Raw genomic sequence first — 18,970 nt, forward strand, 5'->3', positions numbered from 1 at the left:
AACAGTATTGGTAATGATTTTTAAAGCTGGTTAGTAAGTCCAATTATGTTCACTTTATTATTCTTTATCTCTTATATGTGGACATATATATTCTTTTGTATGTATAAAATATTTTATTAAAATAATTTTTTTTTTTTTGAGGAAGATTAGCCCTGAGCTAACATCTGCTGCCAATCCTCGTCTTTTTGTTGAGGAAGACTGGCCCTGAGCTAACATCTTTGCCCATCTTCCTGTACTTTATATGTGGGACTCCTGCCACAGCATGACTTGCTGAGCGGTGCCATGTCCGCACCCGGGATCTGAACTGGCAAACCCCAGGCTGCCAAAGCAGACCGTGCACACTTAACCACTGCGCCACCGGGCCGGCCCTAAAATGATTTTAAAAGCCATTTTTGGGACGACTGGCCCTCTGTGCCAGTCTCTGTATTGGACTTTAGGAGCATGAGACATATGAACAGAGAACCTACCCTCAAGCTGCTTATAGTCTAGAGAGAAGAAAAACTTGTAAACTTGGTGTAGCGTGTTTTTACAAAGTGCTGTACGTGGCATCTCAGAGGATAACTGAAGGAAGTCAAGTAAGGCTTTTGAGCTGAGGAGAAGGCATGTGCTCAGAGACATGCAAAAGTGGTGCCTATTTCTGTGGAGTGGTTCTATCAAGCTGGAGTCCAGGGTTCCTTAGGGTAGGATGGGAAATGGAGAGGCACGTTGGGACAGATGGGGGAGACCCTGCCTGGCACATGAAACCATCTGTACTACATGCTCCTGTGGTGACAGGCAGCCACTGAGGCTCTGGGAGGGGGGAGTGATGTTTGGATTCATTCATCTCTCACCAAATACTGACACCCGACTTCCGATTTGCTGCTTTTTGGTCTGACTTTTCCTTTTACACTAGAGTCTCACGTCCATTCAGGTCCATCAGTTTCTGCATGGACACTGGGAAGCAGAGGGAAGGAGATGAGCCATTACAGAAGAGAAACAGCAGAAAGGCTGAGATGCCAAATACCACACAGCGAGCAGGAGAAAGATCTCGAGCTGGAACCCAGCTGGCTTCCCTCCCTGCCCATGCGGTCAGTTACCATTCCCTGAGCTCCCCGTGTCCGGGGCCATGCACTGGGTCCTGGCGAAGGTAATCAGGAGGAAGGAAGAGAAATGGCTCTAATCTCTGGGGAACTCCTGGTCTGAAGGTGCAAACTGCACATCAGAGCCATACAAAGGGCAGGGAAAGGAGAAGCTGGACACTCTAAATACGCAGGTGGAGGGGTCAGAGGAGGGACTGGGGCTTCATGGAGGAGAGGAGTTCGGAGCAGGTTTGGGAAGGTCGAGCAGAACTGGGATGGAGAGAAAGGAAGGAGGTGAGGGTGACCCATGTAAAGTTCTGGAGGTGAGAAAGAACAAAGCCTACACTGCAATGCTCACAGGCGTTTAGTCTGGCAGCTTCTGTGTCAATGGCCTTGTGCGGTTACCCACGTGGCTCTTGTGGGGGTGTGTGTGGCTTGACAGGGGCTGTGGGGTGGGAGCAGGGGCCCTGGGTCCCTGTCTCTGTCTCCCTTCCTCCTCTTTTGCACTAGGGGGCCTCCCTTCTGGAAGCCAGGATGTCTGGGTTCCAGAATCTTCCCTCCCCAACTTTCCCCAGACATAAATCACAAGTGATTTCATTAAATGCACCTCCTGCTGGGGATGTTGGCTCATAATTCCTCTCTGATTAACCCCCACTACCCCGGCAAGTTTATAGGCCAAGAGAGGGAGGGGACAGAGGGGAGGGGAAAGGAGGCATGGGGGGAATCCCAGGCGGGTGATGGATGCCTCTGTCAGCCCAGCTCGTATTTATTAATAGTCTTAATACGGGAAGCAATAAAGGAAGAGAGGGATTCTATTAATTAAATCATTGTTATAATTAACTTTCATTAAAGGAGGATCAATAAAGAGGAGTTGAGATGGAGAGAGGAGAGATCCATTATCTCTAATTTCCTTGGAAGGGATTCAGGGAACGAGATGGGGTTGCTAGGAGACAGCGATGTGAGGGAAGAAGGAAGGATGCAAGATGTCATCCAGGTGGGACTGGAAGGCGGGTGGATGGGAGGGCTTCAGGTGGATGGAGAAAGAATGGTGTGGGTGGCCCACCCAGAAGCCCTGAAGGGAATGGAGGGTGGCCGGGAAGGTATCTGTTGGGACGAAGAGCAAGGAGGCTGTAGGCATGGACTGTGCCCGGCACTGCTGAGAGCCTTGGTGAGCACGCAGGTCCTTAATAAATGCTTTACGATGCCGTGTGTCTGTCTAGACTGTGAAGCTGGTTAAAGTGGATGAATGTGTTTTTGTGACTGTGGAGAGAGAACGTGCATATGGATGTCTGAAGATGGCAACAGAGGGAGAGAGGCATGCAGGGATGGGAAGAATATCAAATAGTCTTTAGAGGTAGAGGGTTTAGGGTGTGTTTTACTAAGTGGATATTCAAAGGTGTGTACTTTTCTTTTTTTGAGGAAGATTAGCCCTGAGCTAGCTGCCCCCAATCCTCCTCTTTTTACTGAGGAAGCCTGGCCCCGAGCTAACATCCATGTCCATCTTCCTCTACTTTATACATGGGATGCCTACCACAGCATGGCGTGCCAAGTGGTGCCATGTCCACACCCAGGATCCCAGGCCGCCGAGAAGCGGAACATGCGCACTTAACTGCTGCGCCACCGGGCTGGCCCCAAGGTGTGCACTCTTAACAGGAGTAATGCCTGTTCCCTGGGGCAGGTACAGTGATGGCTGTTACAAAGGGTGAAAGTCTGAGCAGTGGAAACCTCCCCCACCTTCCAAGACATGCACCTTGGCCCAGAACCCTGGGTCCCATCCCATCCCACGCTGGGACTAAACTCTGAGCAGAGCCAGGGCAGACCCATCAGTTTCCTCCCTCCCCCACTGCAAAGGTTCCTCCCTCCTCCTCTTCCCACTGGTGGCCAGCTCACCAGGAGGCACAGTGGGAAATACTGCCTGGTATCCTCCCCAGGAAGCAGGGAGGAGCCCCCACCTACTCCCACACTCCCCACCCCCAAGAGCCAGCTGTCCGGACAACCTTTCCTCTAGGCACACTTCATGATAAGAACACATTTTATTAGAATAGTTACACATACCATATAAATATATTTGTCCAAACTACAGGTCGGGGGAGGGACATTGGGGAAAGCTCTTATTGCTGTGGGGGAACCTGGAGCGGGAGGAAGGGCTGGGAAATGGGGACACCTGGGACCATTTGTTCCCCCCATCCCTCACCGAAGGCACAAATGCATTATTTCTTTCCATGTGAGGACATGGGGGGCGGCGGTGTGGCAGGGAAGGGCAGGAGATAGAGTACAGAAAACCTCAAACATACAAAAGAAACCTCCAAACTTAATACCTAATGGTATGGAAGGGGCTGGGCTGGGGTGCGGAAGGCCACACGGTAGGGGAGAGAAAGAGGAACCAATGAAGCTCAGAACCGAAAGAGACCTGAAGAGGTCGTGATGTCCATGCTGCAGCCTCAGTGGAGGCCAGAGAAAACTCAGGTAAACAAACACAGACCTCCGATAAAAGGGTGTGGGCCCCAGGGACTGGCTTTGGGGCATCAGAGAGTGTGTGAGTGTGAGTGTGAGTGTGTGTGGTGGTGGTGGTGGTGGTGGTGGTGGTGGTGTGGGGCTGGTGTGAGTGACAGAGCAACCAGGGCTAGGAGACGGTGATTCTCTTCCTCTTGGGGAAGGCCTCCTCCATCCTGGTTCCTCCCAAACCGCTTTCAGGGGGTAAATTCAGCCACTGCTTCCAAGAAGGACCCCTGCCTGGACAAAAGAGCCAGGAGTAGAGGATGAAGTTGGAAAGCTTGGGATGAGAACGGCACACGGGAGTGGTTCTTAGGGAACAGAATATCATGGAGCCCCAGTGTGTTGGGCATAAGTGTATGTGCATGAATGTGTGTGTGTAAGTGTGTATTTGTGCATGTACTGGGGAGGGTGAGATCACTCAAAGGTGAAAGGGTCCTGGGTGCTGAAGAAGAAGTGTCCATCCATGTGGTCCTCCAGGGCATCCTTATCACTCTCAGCTGGGAAGCGCTCCTTACAAATAGGGCACTCCTTCCACGGGGGGGTGGCAGGGCCCCCAGTGCTGGCCTCTGACAAGGGACCCACTGCAAACCCACTAAAGAAAGACAGAGGGGAAAGGAGAGGGTCAGTGAGCCCTGTTGCCTTCTTGACTTGCGGACCTCAGGGAGAGGGACCCATATACCTGGGCTCCCAGATTACCCTGTTCCTAATGCAGCTCCCGGTAGTTCTCTCTCCTAGCCTCTCCTACAGCATCTTTCTGCCCAGAATGTTGGAAGCCTTAGTTTCCTGGCTCCCTGTGCCCTCTCTTCTTCAGTCCCTGCTGGTTGCTGTAGTGCAGAGCCCATCCCCCAACCTCCTGTTCTCCTCCCTCCATCTCCGTCTGCTGCCTAATGAGGCTGAAAATGAGTCTGACATCGTCCTTCATCTTCCTGCTCCAGCCAAGAAGAATGACAGCATCACCCCCTTCCTGCCTGAGCCCATCTCACATCCAGGCAAAGCCGGGGGCGAGATGATAAAATCTCTCTTCCCCCTACCTTCCCCTCTTGACTGTGGAAGAAAAGGGATGCAGTGGGGGCCAATCTGATACCTGAATCCCCCACCCCTGCAAGCCTCACTGCCCAGAGGGTCCCCCAGGGAAGGCAGGAAAGAGGGACAGCATCTCAGAGATGGCCAGTAGGATGCTGAATCCCAGGCTTCTCTCTGTTCCTGTCCCTGGGGGCCTTGGTCACCTCCCTTCCTCCCCGATGGAGCCTAGGTACCTACCTGGTGGCTGGGGAAGGGGGAGGGACAGGAGAGAGGGGATGCAGGGCAATTTGGGCTCCATGGAAGATGGTGCTAGAACAACACGAAGCCAGTTAAAGGCAGGGCCTCTGAGTGCACATGTACATTAAGATGGGGGCAGGGATTACCTGGAGGCACCTAGGATTTGGAGTGCTGGCTAATTTTCTGTGTCAACCACACCTTTGTCTCCTTTTCTTGGCTGAGGCCAAGAAGAGGGAAGTTGGGGTAAGGGCATGGGGACTGTTCATCTGGATGTCCTTTCTACTGGCATCCTCCCACTTCCCTCTTGTCCTCCCTCTGCACCCACCTGGCCATGTCATAGAAGGCACTGCCCAGTTCAGGAAGCAGCAGGTTGGCCTCCTCACCCCCACTCTGCACAGCTGCCATCAGGACTGACTTCTCATCTTCAGCCTCCTGGGCACCAAAAAGATAGGGTTGCATTTTAGGGGAGCGTCCCACGATGGGGGAGTAGCTATGGGACAGGCAAGGGAAGAGGAGCCTAGGGCGGGACAGGGAGCAGAGGGCTACAGGCAGAGTGGGTGGGAGAGGTGTTCTGGTGGGGGCCAGTGGATAAGAAGAGAATGAGTGGGGAGCAGGAGCTGGCAGCAGTGAGGCTAATGGGTAAGACTGGGTTTTGGGGTGGTGTCCGTTGGGTGCCTTTGGAGAGGCTGGGCCTGTCTCCTAGCCCCTAACAAAGAAAGAGAGCCCTGTATGGCTAAGACTTCCTGCTCTGGAGGCTGGGCCACCTGGGTTAGGCCCTACCTCCTCCTCCCTGGCCCTGCTCTGTCTCTTCTCCCTGCTCACCGAGTCAGAGCTACTGTCCTCAGCTGGCCCTGAGAGGTGGGGAGCAATGGGAGCCGGCTGGCTGATGACAACTAGGGGAGAAGCCTCTCGTGGCCCAGCAGGAGAGGAGCCTGGGTCTCCGTGCTCACACAGGCCATAGGGTGGCAGTCTCATGTCTTCTGGGGACTCATCCTCTGAGTCTGTCAGAGCCGCTGGGCAGCCTGTGGGAGAGAGAGTGGGCAGAGAAGAAAGAAGGATGCTTTGTTAGAGGGTTGGATCAGCTCTGGCTCTTCTGCATGAGGGATACAGTTAAACTAGACAGGCCAGGGTCTGCGAAGGCAAAAAGGCAAACACAGACGGCAGAGGCAGCTCCCAGAGGGGTCACGTGGAGCTTTCCCAACGTGGGGAGGCGGAGTGGGGAGAAGGTGTCACCAGATTGGGGGTGTACATACTCAGTCCCGCAGCGCCCTCCTCGTCCTCTGTGGCAGCGTCCTCATTCCACTTCTCATCTGCCACTTTCTCCAGGCGGGCCTCCAGCTTTCTCATGTACTCCAGCAGTTCCTGGAGTTGGGGAGGTGCGAGGGGCTGGTAGGGTGCCAGCCCTGCTGCCCTGCTTCCCTTGCATCCCAGATGAACTCTGAACTCCTTAGGATTAGATGCCTTCACCAAAGGACGGGACAGCCTGAGGCAGCTCCTCACCGCCTCCCCCGGGAGCCCTCCTTCACCCTTCCATCCCTCCCTGTGCCCAGCAATCCTCCACTGTCCTGCCAAGTCAGCTAACAGAAGGCGCCATGGTCCCATTTTTAGCCTCTGGGCCAAACTCTTAGAGATACCAGTCTCTAAGCCAAGAGATGACAAGAAGATACAAAGTTCCTAGCCCTCAGGTCCTCAACTCTGGCATCCGGGGAACCTGAGTTATGGAGTCTCACCTGCTTCTCCTCCTGCAACTGCTCCTTTTCCTTCTGGAGCACGCGCAGGGCTGACCGCAGCTCTGTCAGCTCCCGCTTGCTCTCTGACAACTGCACCTGAGGGCAAGGGCTCAGATGGGCTCTGGAGCCTAGAATGGACCTCCCAGAACTTGGGCTCTAGGACCTGGACCCAACAACCGAGAACCATATCTCTCCGTGCCTTTGCTCCTCTCTTGCCTCGACACACACAGAGGAAGCCCCAACGTTCTTCTCCCGTGAGTCCCTTGTCTTGGCCACAGGAGACTCAGTCGCCTGAGTCCTAGTGTCTGCCTCTTGGGTGTAGACCTGGATGACTGCTTCTGGGCTGGGTGCAGAGGCCTGGGTCATAGTGGGGGCACTCTGCAATTCTCCTAAGTCATTCTCACTAGGCCTAGAATGTGTGCCCTGAGAGCAGAAAGGAACATTGCATGTTTCAAACCAATGAGGGCTGGGAGGTGTGCAAGTGAGATGCCGCCCAACAGATAAGTGAGCACCTGGCTCTTCTGAGTCCACACTCAAGACAGAGGGAAGGGGCACTGATGTCTCAGGAGGCCAAGGACCAGGACTCACGGGTGGCAGGGCATCTCACCAGGCTAGAATCCTTTGCCCGGGCCAGTTCAGTCTTGTACACTTGATTCTGGGTCCTCTCCTCCTGCACTGCCTTTTCTAGTCGAAGAATCTCTGCACTCAGCTTCAGGATCTTGTCCTTCTCTGCCTGGGATTTGGCCAAAAAGGAATATAGAAGGGTAAAGGTGATGAAAAAGGGATACCACTGGCAACAGCCCCATCCCTCACGGTGTCCCCTCCTTTATTTAAGGGAATATGTGGGGAGCAACTTCCCCTTCTTGCCTTCCTCATTTCCTATACTTCCCAAATGAAGGAAGGGACTTGACAGCAAGGCACCTTGCTGATCAGGAATGGGCATTATGGCAAGGCAGGGTGCCTAGGATGGTAAATGTTTCTGAATAAAGATGGTAACCAAGGAAAGTGCCATGGAGATCAGGATTGGGACACTCTGCTTAGGGATGGGTCAGTGAAGTATTCCTCCTGCACAGCCCCTCCCAACCCCTAAGGCCTCTAAGGTTCCACGCCCCTTTGTCTCCTCCCAAGGGATCTGGCCACACAGAGATGGGGGCCGTGGCTATGAGCTTGCCAGGTCCCCCTGTCCCTCTACCTCCACACTCTGCAGGAGCCCTGCCCGCTCCTTGCTCCACTGGCTTTTTTCCTCCTTCAAGTGCAGAGTGAGCTCAGCCAGCCTGCCGTTGACTCCAGCCACTTCCAAGCGGCTGCGGTGTAGCTCGGCCATGGTGCGGTCCCTGGCTCCCGCTGCGCTGGCCAACTCCTCCCCAAGGAGGGCGGCTTTCTGCTGGCTAGAGGCTGCAAGCTCCTGGGCCCCTCGAAGCTGCTCCTTCAGGGGCTCCAGCTCAGCCTCAAGACAAAGGAGGAGACGGAGACGAGGACTCCCAATGAATCATTTGTGAAGCAGGAAGGTACCCAGCCTCCCTCCTCCCCCCTGTACATCAGGACTCAGGATTGCTTGTTTAGTCATCAGCCATGTCTTTTCTCCAGACTTTTCTATAACTAGCCTGTGGAACTTTCTCTGCTTCCTGTTGCCTAGGGGTCTTCACTCACCACCCGCTGCTGGGCCTGGCCTAGGGTTTCCTTCATCTGGGCCACCTTGTCCTTCAGTCGCTGGGCCTGAGCACTCTGCTCCTCCTGCCGGCCCTTGGCCTCCTGCAGCTCCAAATTCAAGCGATGGTTCTCCTGTTGTGCCATTTGGAGCTCAGCCTGATGGAGGAGGGGGAGAGTAGGTAAGGAAAGGGACACACGTATTTGGGGTGGTGAGGGAGGTAAACCACTGTGATGAGTGAGGTCAAGGTTCCAGTTCTCAGATTTAACACAAACTCAAGCATTCAGCTCTTGCCAGCCCTTCCTGGGTTCCCAGCTCAAAGCAACTCAATCCTGAGCATCCAGTCTCCAGCTCCTGAGATGAGGTATCTCGCGTTACAGCCTGAATCTAGGTATCCCATGTCCCATTTCTGCTTCCCCACTCTTCCTTTTAAATCAAAACTCAGTCTGCGTGTCCTACAGGCCCCTGAAACTCGGCATATTCTCCCTCCCACTCCACCCCAGGCCTTCCCACTCTTACTTCGGTGCATGGAACTACCCTCTTCCCAAGTCCCCCAGGCTGGATACGTTGGTGCCACGCTTGGCTCTGTTCTCTGCCTAGTGGCCCACAGAAAAGCCTATTGCTCCTTCATCCGCTATCTTGTTCACAGCCATTTTCTCTCTTCTGCTATTGTCACAGCCTCTAGTCTCACTCAGACTCTGGTCATTTCTTGCTTGGACTACTGAATAACCTCACAACTAGTTCACTTTCCACAAGGCAATCAGATCCATCTTCTATAAGTACAGTTCTTTAAGGCCACGTCACCCACTTGAAAATCCTCAATGCCTCTCACTGCTGACAGAATAAAGACTAAACTCAAGATCCTCTACCGTCTGACCTCCATCTTATCTCACACTCTTCACCCACACATTCAGCTGCCTGGAGTGTTCTACACTCTAAGCCTTTGCTTGTGTCTTTCTCGGATCCTAGAATGGCCTCCGTTCATCCCTGTCTACCCACAGTCTACCTACTCTTCACTGCTGAGCAAATGGTTTTCAAATAACCTTCCATGGAAGCCTAGGAGTCTGAAGAGGCAATTTAGAGGTTCTGCAGATATTTGATTTGAACTACGTCTAAATTATTAAGAATTCTGTTAAAAGCCAATGCACAAACTCACAAGTTAACACACTGGAGATCACCACTACAATGAGATGTGCTTCCAGGTTAATTCGTTTTTGTGCAAACCTCAGAATGAAATTTCTATTGTATTTTCTATTTAAGTGAAGAGCAAATTGAGATTGCAAGGCGGATAGTTTAAAACATGTTATTCGCACCTACTTGTGTGTGAGACTCAAGGTGTTCTTAATGTTGTACAACCCAAACGAAACACAAAAATACACTGGCTGCCGAGGCTGACAGAACGGCCGTCCACAACCTCCAATTTTGAAGTCTGGTACCCATCAAAATGACCTAGCTGCTTTCATCACCTTATAAGTAAATGATATACATTTGAATTTATAAACATAGGTTTGCAGTAATCAAATATCGCTTATATTTATTCAATGAGGTTCCACATAAGATGTCAGCTTCATTGTGGGGCAGGAAGGAAGGGTACTGCTGCTAAAAAAGTTTGAAAATAGAAGGCTAGTTTATGCCCCCTTTTTAAAAGCCCTTTCTAACGTCCCTACAAGATGTGCTCTCATCCACCTCTGTGGGGCATCGTAATGCTCTATTATACTTCTCTGGTGACACTGATTATATTCCACTTTGACAAGTCCTGATTTGGGTACACGACTGATGCTCCCCAGGAAAGTGCACACAACAGCTTCTTTACATTTTATCCCCATCAGTGCCCAGCACTCAGAAGAGACTCAGTCAACACTAGACGGACAACGGAGAAAGCGAACCAACATGGAGCCCTTACCTCACTTTGCTCCTTGTCCGCTTGCACCTCCTTCAGTTGCCCAAGGAGCTTCTCTTGTTCCCGAGTCAGAGCCTTCACTGTGTCTCTAACCCTGTGAGTGGGGTACAGAATGTCAGAGAACCCACTGGTCACCAGAGAAAGGAGGACTCAGACTCCTGTCTTGAGCTCCTCTTCTGGTGCTCCTCGGGGCCCAGACCTCCACTTCTCTCTGGGGTGCTCAATCTTCAAACCAAGATGCTCCTGTTCTATGCCCTAAGCACCCAAGATTCCTGGTTCTGAGCACAATCTAGAAATAAGGAGTTTTTCTTTTCTCTTTATGTATCACTTTAAGGAATGTTCTGCTGATGGCTTCCTGGTTGTTTTCACTTAATCAAGAGACTGGAACCCAGTCTTTCTAGACAGGTGACAGTCATTATTGATTATAAACTTTTGATCTAGATCAGAAGTTGGCAGATTTTTTTTCTGTAAAGGGCCTGATAGTAAACATTTTAGGATTTGCAGGCCATGCAGCCTCTGTGGCAACTACTCAATTCTGCCATTGCAGTGTGGAAGCAGCCACAGACAATATGGAAATGAAGGAGCACAGCTGTTCCAATAAAACTTTATTTATGAACACTTAAATCTGAATTTCACATAATTTTCACATGTCAAAATATTCTTCTTCTGTTTTTCAAACATCAAAAATTGTCAAGACCATTCTTACCTTGTGGGCTATACAAAAACAGGCTGGACTTGGCACGTGGGCCACAGTATGCAGACCCCTGGTCTCAAAAGTCCTTAATCCTTTCCAGATGCTCAGCCTGATCCTTGCTTTTCTCTCCTATGACTTAGAACCTAGGCATTTAGTGTCTCCCGAGGGCAAGAACATACCCTGCACTAAAGAAGCCTTGGGGATCAACTCACTTTTCACTCTGGGCCTTGGGTAGGATGACCCTTTCCCTTAAAGAGTTAAAAAAGATAGCAAATCTACCAGTACTGAATGAAAGAAAATTATGTCATTTGATGAAAGAAAGAACTAGAGTGTTTGTCCTGGTGAAAATCTGAAGGACAGGCATGGGAGGTGCTATTTGGTAGAAATACTAGCTGTGTGGTAGAAGAAAGAAATTTCTCCTATGTGGCTCCAGAGGTCTAAACCAGGACCGATGAGTGAAAGTGAGAGGAGGGTAGAGTTTGGCTTAAGGCAAGAGATACAAAAAGGACAGCTGTCTGATATCGCAGGGGGCTGCCCCCTGAGGTAGTGATCTTCTCTTGTACACCCTCTTAAATACCTTACATTCCTCCCAACGCTAAGATTCTAGGACTTATACCTATTATCAGGCAGAGATTCCATAACATTCCTGCATCACCAGTTTGAACATTTCCTAATAGTGAGAACAGAGTGTAATCTTATTCTTTGCTGTAGCAAAATCTAAAATCCACCCTCTCTTATCTTTTTTTTTTTTTTTGAGGAAGATTAGCCTTGAGCTAACATCTGCTGCCAATTCTCCTCTTCTTGCCGAGGAAGACTGGCCCTGAGCTAACATCCGGGCCCATCTTCCTGTACTTTATATGTGGGACGCCTACCACAGCATGACGAGCCAAGCAGTGCCATGTCCGCACCTGGGATCCAAACCGGTGAACCCCAGGCCGCCGAGAAGCGGAACGTGCGAAGTTAACCGCTGCACCACTGGGCCGGCCCATCACCCTCTCTTATCTTGCACTGACTGTTCCATCCATTCTGTTCTTCCAAATCCTCCCCTCCTAGCTCCTCCTTAGCCTTTGCTGGCCAATAAATGGTAACTACGATTATTTCTGAAGGTGAAGAATACAGAATAGATTAGGAAAGACGGAAAAGAGCTAGGCAGAAAAAGATATCCCCCGTAATTGGAATACCGTGAGTGAGGCTGAGAAGGGAAAGAGGAACCATGTGAGAGAGGGAGCAGGTTTGCCTGCCTGAAACAGGAGAGTCACAGGAAATGAAGGGGAATCACGGGGATAGGGGAGGTCCCCTCACCTATCCAGCTCCACCTCCTTTGTCAGCACTTTCTCACTGATGGTCTGGATGTCATCCTCCAGCTCCAGGATGCGTGCCACATGGTCTCCCTGTTGCCGGCTCAGAATGTCCCTCTCTTCCGTGAGCTCCCCGTGGGACCGGGAAAGCCCCTGGAATTAAGGTTTCCCCAGAAGAAGAGAGAAGTTGGGACTCATCTCTCAAAGAGTGGAATCAAGGCTTAGGAGGAACATACCAGTGTTTGACTGTCCCCACTCCTCATACCCCACAGCCCGTCACCTTCCTGGCAAAAGAAATGGAAGGGGAACATCCCCCTACTGGTGAATACAGCCACCTCGCCCTACCCCAGCATTCCTGTGTTCAAACAACTGAGTCTCAGGACAAATTTGGGGCATGTCCCCTTTCATATCCAGTTTAATCCCACCTGTTACCTCTTAAACCTATTTCTTTGATGCCAGAACCATCTCAAAACCCCACTAACATCTCCCCTGTACCCTCTTCACTGGGTTCAGATTTTGGACCCTGGGTGAATAGCCAGGCCCCGTCCCCAACCTGACACAGCTCCCACCTTGTACTGCTCCGTCAAGTCCGCGTGCCCCTGCCTGGCGGTGGCCAGAGCTGTCTCGAGCTCCTGTACTCGGCTCCTCAGCTCTGTCACCTGCCCCTCCAGCTGCAGCTTCAGCTGCATCAGGTCATTCCTCTCCTGCTGGCTCTCGTCCAGCTGGTTCTACAGGGGCAGGATGAGAAAGGGGGTGTGCTTGTGGGCACCCATCCTCAGGTCCGGTCCCCATCACTGTGCAGACGCATTTTGGGGTTGGGAAGTTAAATCAGTACAGGCTATGAGGAGGCAAGTCGGGGGAGGCCTGGTGTGCTACTGAATCCTGCCCGCCACCCAGCAGACAAACCAGCTTCTGGCCTTCCTAACTGCCCACCCCTCTCTTACCTCTTCCCACCCAAGGCCTGGCCCCTTTGCTCAGCACCTGTAGGAAGGCCTCGTCTGGCAGAAGTCTTTCTCAGTCCACACAGATAAGAGGGCATGGCTCCCCTAACTTTACCCCATCTGTTCTGGAGTCAGACAGATGTGGCTTTAAGTCTCCAATACAATTTTTACTAGCTATGTGACTTTGAACAAGTTACTTAACTTCTCTGAGTCTGTGTCCTCATCGGTAAGGCAATCCCTTAGCTTGGGTTGTTGTAAGGTTTAAATGAGAATAATGAATGTAAAAACAGAACACGGAGCTGGAGCTCACACATCTCTGACTCATGTAAGATATAAATACCTTCTTCCCATTCTTGTGTTGATACCATGTGTTTAGAGGGTTCTAGAGGGCAGGAGTTTGTCTAAATCATAGACAAGGTACTCATTCTCACCTTCTGAGCCTTCTTCAGGCCTGCCCTCCTGTCAAGGGAATGTACTTCCTCCCCACCTGGCCCTGGCCCTCTCTTTCCTTCAGGAAATCTTCCTTGCTAACATCTGCCCTCACTCCCTAATTCTCCTCTATTTGGTCTAATAGAAAAATAATACAAGTCACATATATAATTTTAAACTTTCTACTAGACACACGAAAGAGGTAAAATTAATTTTAAGGATATTTTATCTAATCCAGTGTATCCAAAATGTTATCATTTTAACATACAATCCATACAAAAATCATTGAGATGTTTACATTCTTTTTTAATGCTAAGTCTGCAAAATCCACTGTGGGTTTTACCCATACAGTACAGCTCAGTCTGGACCAGGCACACTTCAAGTGCTCAAGAGCCACGTGTGGGCAGCGGCTCCAGTCTTGGACAGGGCGGGTCTGGGGCCCTATCCACCTGCTCTCGCTCCTCACTTGTCCTGAAGAGGGTCTCATCCTCCCCTCCCTCTGAGCGTTCCTTCCCTGGAGTGGCCTCCCGCCACACTCTGCATCTTCCTCCAGGGCCTAGGGCAGGATGCAGAGCTTGGAGAAGGAGGGCTCCAAAAGTTCTTATGAAATCTTGAGTGACGCTGGCCTGTGGGTGGCTTGCTTTCCTGCCTGACATTTTCCTGTTGACACTCAACTGAGGCTCCTTGAAGACAAGACTGTGTGTAACTCCCAGTGAGGTTTTCGGCTGAGGCTAGAGCCGGGGGTGGGGTGGGGGGGTCGGTGAAGCGGGAAGGGGCCCTCGCAGTGCTGTCCTCTCACTCCCTTGCCTGGGAGCAGCTCTGCCGCTCTGTTCTCACCTGCAGCACAGTTGCCTTGGGAACAACCAGCAGGATGTCAGAGCCCCCGTCAGTCTCCTCCAGGGTCACCAGTTCATCCATGGGCCTTGGTTCTCGGAACTGGAAAGGGGGGCTCTGCCCACACACCCGGCCCTGGCGGTTCACGTAGCGGAACTGGTAGAGCTGGGCTCCTGGTTTGGGCAGGTAGCTGGCTGTGGGAAGAACAGACCCAGGATCCCAATATGATCCCAGGCTCTCAAGCACTCAGCAGGTCCTCCTCCCCCTGGGTGTGTCTTGGTATCCACTGTCGTGGCTCCAGCCCCTTGCCCCCTGTTCCATATACTGTTTTCTCTCCTCTCCACCTCCTGCAGGCTATTTCTGTTCCCTGGGATACTCTTCTCCCTCCTTTCTGCCTAGCCCTCCCTTTCCTCTCCTGCCCAAACCTACCCTCTACCATTTATTAAGCAGCCACCATGTACCAGGCACTGCGCTAACAGCTTTACCTGTATCATTTTAATCCTCATACAGTTCCTGTAAGCCAGGCATCATCCCCTTTTGTGGTTAAGATAAGAGACACAGATAGCTTAAGTAATTTTCCCCAGGTCAAATAGCCTGTAAATACTCGAGCTGAGATTTGAACCTAGGTCTTTCAGAATCTAACGACCACCATCTTCTCAATATATGACGCCGCCTTTCCCTCTTCCCTACCCCCAGCCCCTCCTCCTTTTGGTTGGAGGCAGGATTAGCTGCCCTCTACAGTTCTTTCTATCTCAAAATCCATGATTCCGTGATAATCCCATGATTCTGTGTCTGCTGAGCCCTGTCAGATGTATTTCTTATTTTACTCATTAGCACTTATTTTTCTTTGTCCTCTGTGCCTAACTTTTACGTTTCTGAGCCCACTACCTTCTTCTAAATCTCCATCCCCCTGGCTCCTCTCTCTGGTTTTCCATCTTCCCTTGTACCTTGGAACTGGACACTGGCATGGACAGGGGCACCATCGGTTGCACTTTCAGGCACCGAAGACCACACAAATGTGTGGTAATCCCGAACACATGCTGCCTCCACCTGTGAAGGCCCAAAGTGGGAGAGGGGTGTCGTGGTAGAACTACCAGCTAGATGGTAGAAAGGGCTGAGGGGTTGAACGGGGGGATAGGATGGGGTTATGATGGCAAGGATGGTGAGAGTGAGGAAAGTGGAGGGACACTAATGTGTCAGGAGAGAACAAGGCTAAGACAGGGAGAAGATGGCCTTGTCATGTGTGACATCCTTCTCCCTTCTCTATCAACATGAGAGAATCCAAGAACCTAGTCATTCCCCTTATCCCAACCAACCCATGGCTGATAAACCTGAGCCAAAGGGGTTCCAAGGATACCTTGAAGATGCCAATCCAGTCACTGGCACTAGGCATGGCGCCTGGGGGAAGGGTGTAGTGACATTCCACCTTGGTGTTGGGGATGTAGGTCCGTGCTACATTCAGAAAGTTGACTCCACCCCGGGATGGGGCCCGGCTTAGTGATGATTCTTCCATCCTGCCCTTGAGATAGCTGCTCTCCTATGAAACAAAGGGTTAATGTCCTAAAGTCTCTCCACGCCATCTTTCTCCCCCAACTCCATCCCCACACCCCCACAGCCCCTGCCACTACACCTGGAGGTGAAGGCATATCTGCTTTCCAGCCCCCCTGAGGGTTATAATACCCTTAGAGGTATCATTCTTAGACTTCAGGACATAGGCTGGCCTTCTGAGTCAGTCCCCATCCTGTCTCACACTGCATCCTCTCTGAGTCACAGACCCTTCCTAGAGTTGAGATCTCTCTAATTTCTGCTCCCTTTTCACAGCCCCACTGACCAAATCTCAGTATCCCAGGCTCTGTCCCTCTCAGTCCCTCCTTTTCCACCTCTTAACGTCCTTCATCAGCCTCCATCTCCCTGTCCCATCCTTCACATCTTCTGGCCTTTGAATTCAAAATCCAACTGAGGTGGGGGAGCCCCTTCATTCTGAGCAGGTCTCCGTGCCCACGCCAGCTGTACCCAGGAATGACTTATGACACCTGAAAACAGCAATAACCTCTGAAAGTAATGACTGAGTCTTCAGAGCAGGAATATGGCTGGGAGGACAAGAGCCCAATTCTCAGGCCCCTGAACTCTCCGTGCTCTCCCCATCTCAAAGCTGTCTATCCCCATAAATAGAAAAAAGCTGCCGTTCTCATCCAAGAGACAAAGGGAAAGGGAGGATAAATAGAAACACAGGTTCTGTCCCTCAACTTCATTACTCCAGGAAGTCAAGAATTGTGGAGGCGGCTGCTTCAAGGGTGGAGCGAAACACTCGGCAGGAACGTGGTGGTGTAGGGAGATGGAATGTGGGGGCCTGGAGCCAGGAAAGCCCCGCCCCTGGCCAAGGCACAGACTGGAAGGTGGGAAGTAAGGGGCTCTGAGAAGGGGAAAATGTATATATAATGTTGAGAGGAGGGAGAGAAAGTTCAAAAAAACCCTAACATTCTTCTCTTCGGGTCTTGCCTGGAGTGGGACTAGAAACCTGCTGGTTCGACTGTACGTCAACCCAGCTCTAGTGTTCCCCGCCCCATTTTCCCTCTGCTTCCCTCGGCCTCAATTCCAAGTGCCTGAATCCTTCCATCTGCTTGGATTGGTAGTGGGAGGCATGCTATAGGATGGGATTGACAGGGAGAGGTGTTCCAAGCTAGTGGGGAGAGTTAATTGGAAAATCTGGGGGTGGGTGAGGAAAGATAACAATAATAGTTAAGAGAACTCCTCAACCCAGAGTTGTGAGATGACCATCATCATCTCTCCAGCCCCCTAATCTTCACCCTGTGTCAGCCCCAGCTGACAGCATCCAATCAGCCATGGCCACTAGTCATGTGCATGCCCCTAAACATCACAAACCCACACCAGTCTGAATTCAGAGGGGTAGGAACTTTAAAAGACAGAAACACAGTACAAAAGGAAAGGTGGGCCAGCTCTACAAAAAGGAGCAACTTCTCCCTCCAAAACAGAGATTGACTTGAGAACAAGAGGTTTCTCTGGATTTTCATCTCTCTGAAAAATCCCTAGTTAAAACTAGTGCATGTTTTCTCCAAATACAATTCCTCTGGCTTTCTAAGGGGATGAATTGTCACCAAAGATCTAAGCCTGGTGATCCCCCACTACTCCCCACAAATAAAATCCATAACAGCTGGAAACATTCCCCAGGCCTGAAGAGAAAGCTCTGGGCACCTAAAGTGTATGTGTGTGGCTAGATTCAGGTGTTCACACGAGGGGGGTGTCCCACCCCCCACTCTGTAGGGCTCTAGAGTTCCTTGACGTTCTACAACTTGGGAGGTTTTTTTTCTCCAGGGATCCAGCGTGGTAAAGGTTTTTGGTCGGGGGTGCCGGGGGTAAGGGGAAAGGGAAGGTTTGTAGGGGCCAAGTCTTGCCTGGGAGCGAATGAACCAAAATTTCACCTCCCCCAAACTCCCCGAAGCGTATCAGGCTTTCTAGAGAAGTACTGAGAGGTAGGTGAGAACAATGAGGGGCAACCCCCTGATTCGGGCCCCCTCGAGACCAAGAACTCCCCAAAACAGTAGGGGTGGCATCCCCAGTACGGAAAGTGTTAAAAGACAAACGCTCTTGCATCCCCCTTCTACAGTTCTCTTACATTATCCTTTCAGAGACTGGAAATCGGGGTGACCCCCCCATAAGATCGCCCCCAAATTAGGCCAAGTTTCTTACCCCACAGACGGATCAGCTGTTCCCTCACCTTTCACCAACAACAAAAACAGCACTCCGACTCCGGGAGGGGAGGGAGAAGATTGGCCGCGAGGGCTTCTGGGTTTTGTGGTTTCTCTGCGTCCCTTTGCCGGGGAGTCGGCTCGGAACTGGGACTACATATCCCAGGAGGCTGTGCGCAAGGAGGGCGGAGCAGAGGGCGGCCGTGGCGGCGGCCTCCCCATGGCATCCTGGGAGGCGTAGTTCTCACGTCCATGGCAGCTAACGAGGGTGTGTCCACCGAAGGACTTCAAGCCCCATGATTCCTTAGGAGGGGGCTGGCTGTATTAGTGGTGACTGCTGGTTTGTAACGTGCGTGGTTGCGGGTGGGGAGGAGTTACGGCTCTAACGCCTTCTGTGCGTATAACGCTTTGAGGCGGTGGGAGCTCGTTCGAGTATACCTTCCCGTTTACTTTTCACAACGACCTGTGAGGTCGGTAGTATTGTTATCTGCACTTTACAGATGAAGAAACTAAAGCTCAGAACGGTTAAGGAACCAGTGTAAAGTATCAAAGCTATAAGATGGTAGTACTCCGCCAGGGTTGCTGGACTCGGAGTGCAGTGCTTTGCCGCTGCCATTGAGGCGACCGGAACTGATGGCTGCGGCTGTGGTAGCAGTTTCTTCTTTGCGTTAAGCTCCGGGACAGCTCCTGTGAAAACTCTGTTGTGCACCGCAGACATTTTTTGTCCAGCTTGAGGGTTTCAATGCCAGGGGCCTGCCAGTACTCACACACCTGGACTGGGCTCCCCCAGTGTGGCCTCTAAGTCTAGGAAGAGGATCCATTGCCTGAGGGGTGTGTGTAGGGGGAGACGAAGTGACAAGAACGAAGCTGAAAGAGGAGCCTGGCATAATTCAGGGCCGGTCACAACTCGCAAACAAGCCACTCACAGGGGCTGGTTTGCCCTTCCTTTTAACTGGCTTAAATTAATCAGGATGA

At 51.5% G+C, this 18,970-nt stretch overlaps 1 protein-coding gene across 2 annotated transcripts; it reads right to left on the minus strand.

Moving 5' to 3' along the window:
• Positions 1 to 3,072: 3,072 nt before the first annotated feature.
• CALCOCO1 (calcium binding and coiled-coil domain 1) lies at positions 3,073 to 18,135 on the minus strand. 2 transcript variants are annotated; one of them, XM_070494072.1, is made up of 15 exons: positions 17,997 to 18,135; positions 15,646 to 15,825; positions 15,236 to 15,338; positions 14,292 to 14,482; positions 12,654 to 12,812; positions 12,089 to 12,237; positions 10,096 to 10,186; positions 8,195 to 8,350; positions 7,737 to 7,991; positions 7,152 to 7,277; positions 6,545 to 6,640; positions 6,068 to 6,176; positions 5,637 to 5,836; positions 5,140 to 5,246; positions 3,073 to 3,791 (listed from the first exon to the last, which is right to left on the minus strand). In XM_070494072.1, exons 2-15 carry the CDS (start codon positions 15,799 to 15,801, stop codon positions 3,749 to 3,751), a joined length of 1,941 nt encoding a protein of 646 aa, XP_070350173.1. In that variant the 5' UTR covers positions 15,802 to 15,825; positions 17,997 to 18,135; the 3' UTR covers positions 3,073 to 3,748. The 2 variants fall into 2 exon arrangements, with proteins under 2 accessions (XP_070350173.1, XP_070350172.1); XM_070494071.1 differs by having other exon boundaries at positions 3,073 to 4,146.
• Between the last annotated feature and the right edge of the window lie 835 nt (positions 18,136 to 18,970).

This window comes from Equus asinus, chromosome 22 (assembly GCF_041296235.1).
Source record: "Equus asinus isolate D_3611 breed Donkey chromosome 22, EquAss-T2T_v2, whole genome shotgun sequence".
Lineage (NCBI taxonomy): Eukaryota > Metazoa > Chordata > Mammalia > Perissodactyla > Equidae > Equus > Equus asinus.

Excerpts from the sequence above, each read along its gene's own strand:
- CALCOCO1 (XM_070494071.1), bottom strand. The coding sequence starts at position 15,801 with ATGGAAGAATCATCACTAAGCCGGGCCCCATCCCGGGGTGGAGTCAAC. Across the intron at positions 8,351-10,095 it reads CGGACAAGGAGCAAAGTGAG|GCTGAGCTCCAAATGGCACA; the intron begins GTAAGGGCTCCA and ends CTCCTCCATCAG. Across the intron at positions 7,992-8,194 it reads GCCAGGCCCAGCAGCGGGTG|GCTGAGCTGGAGCCCCTGAA; the intron begins GTGAGTGAAGAC and ends CTTTGTCTTGAG.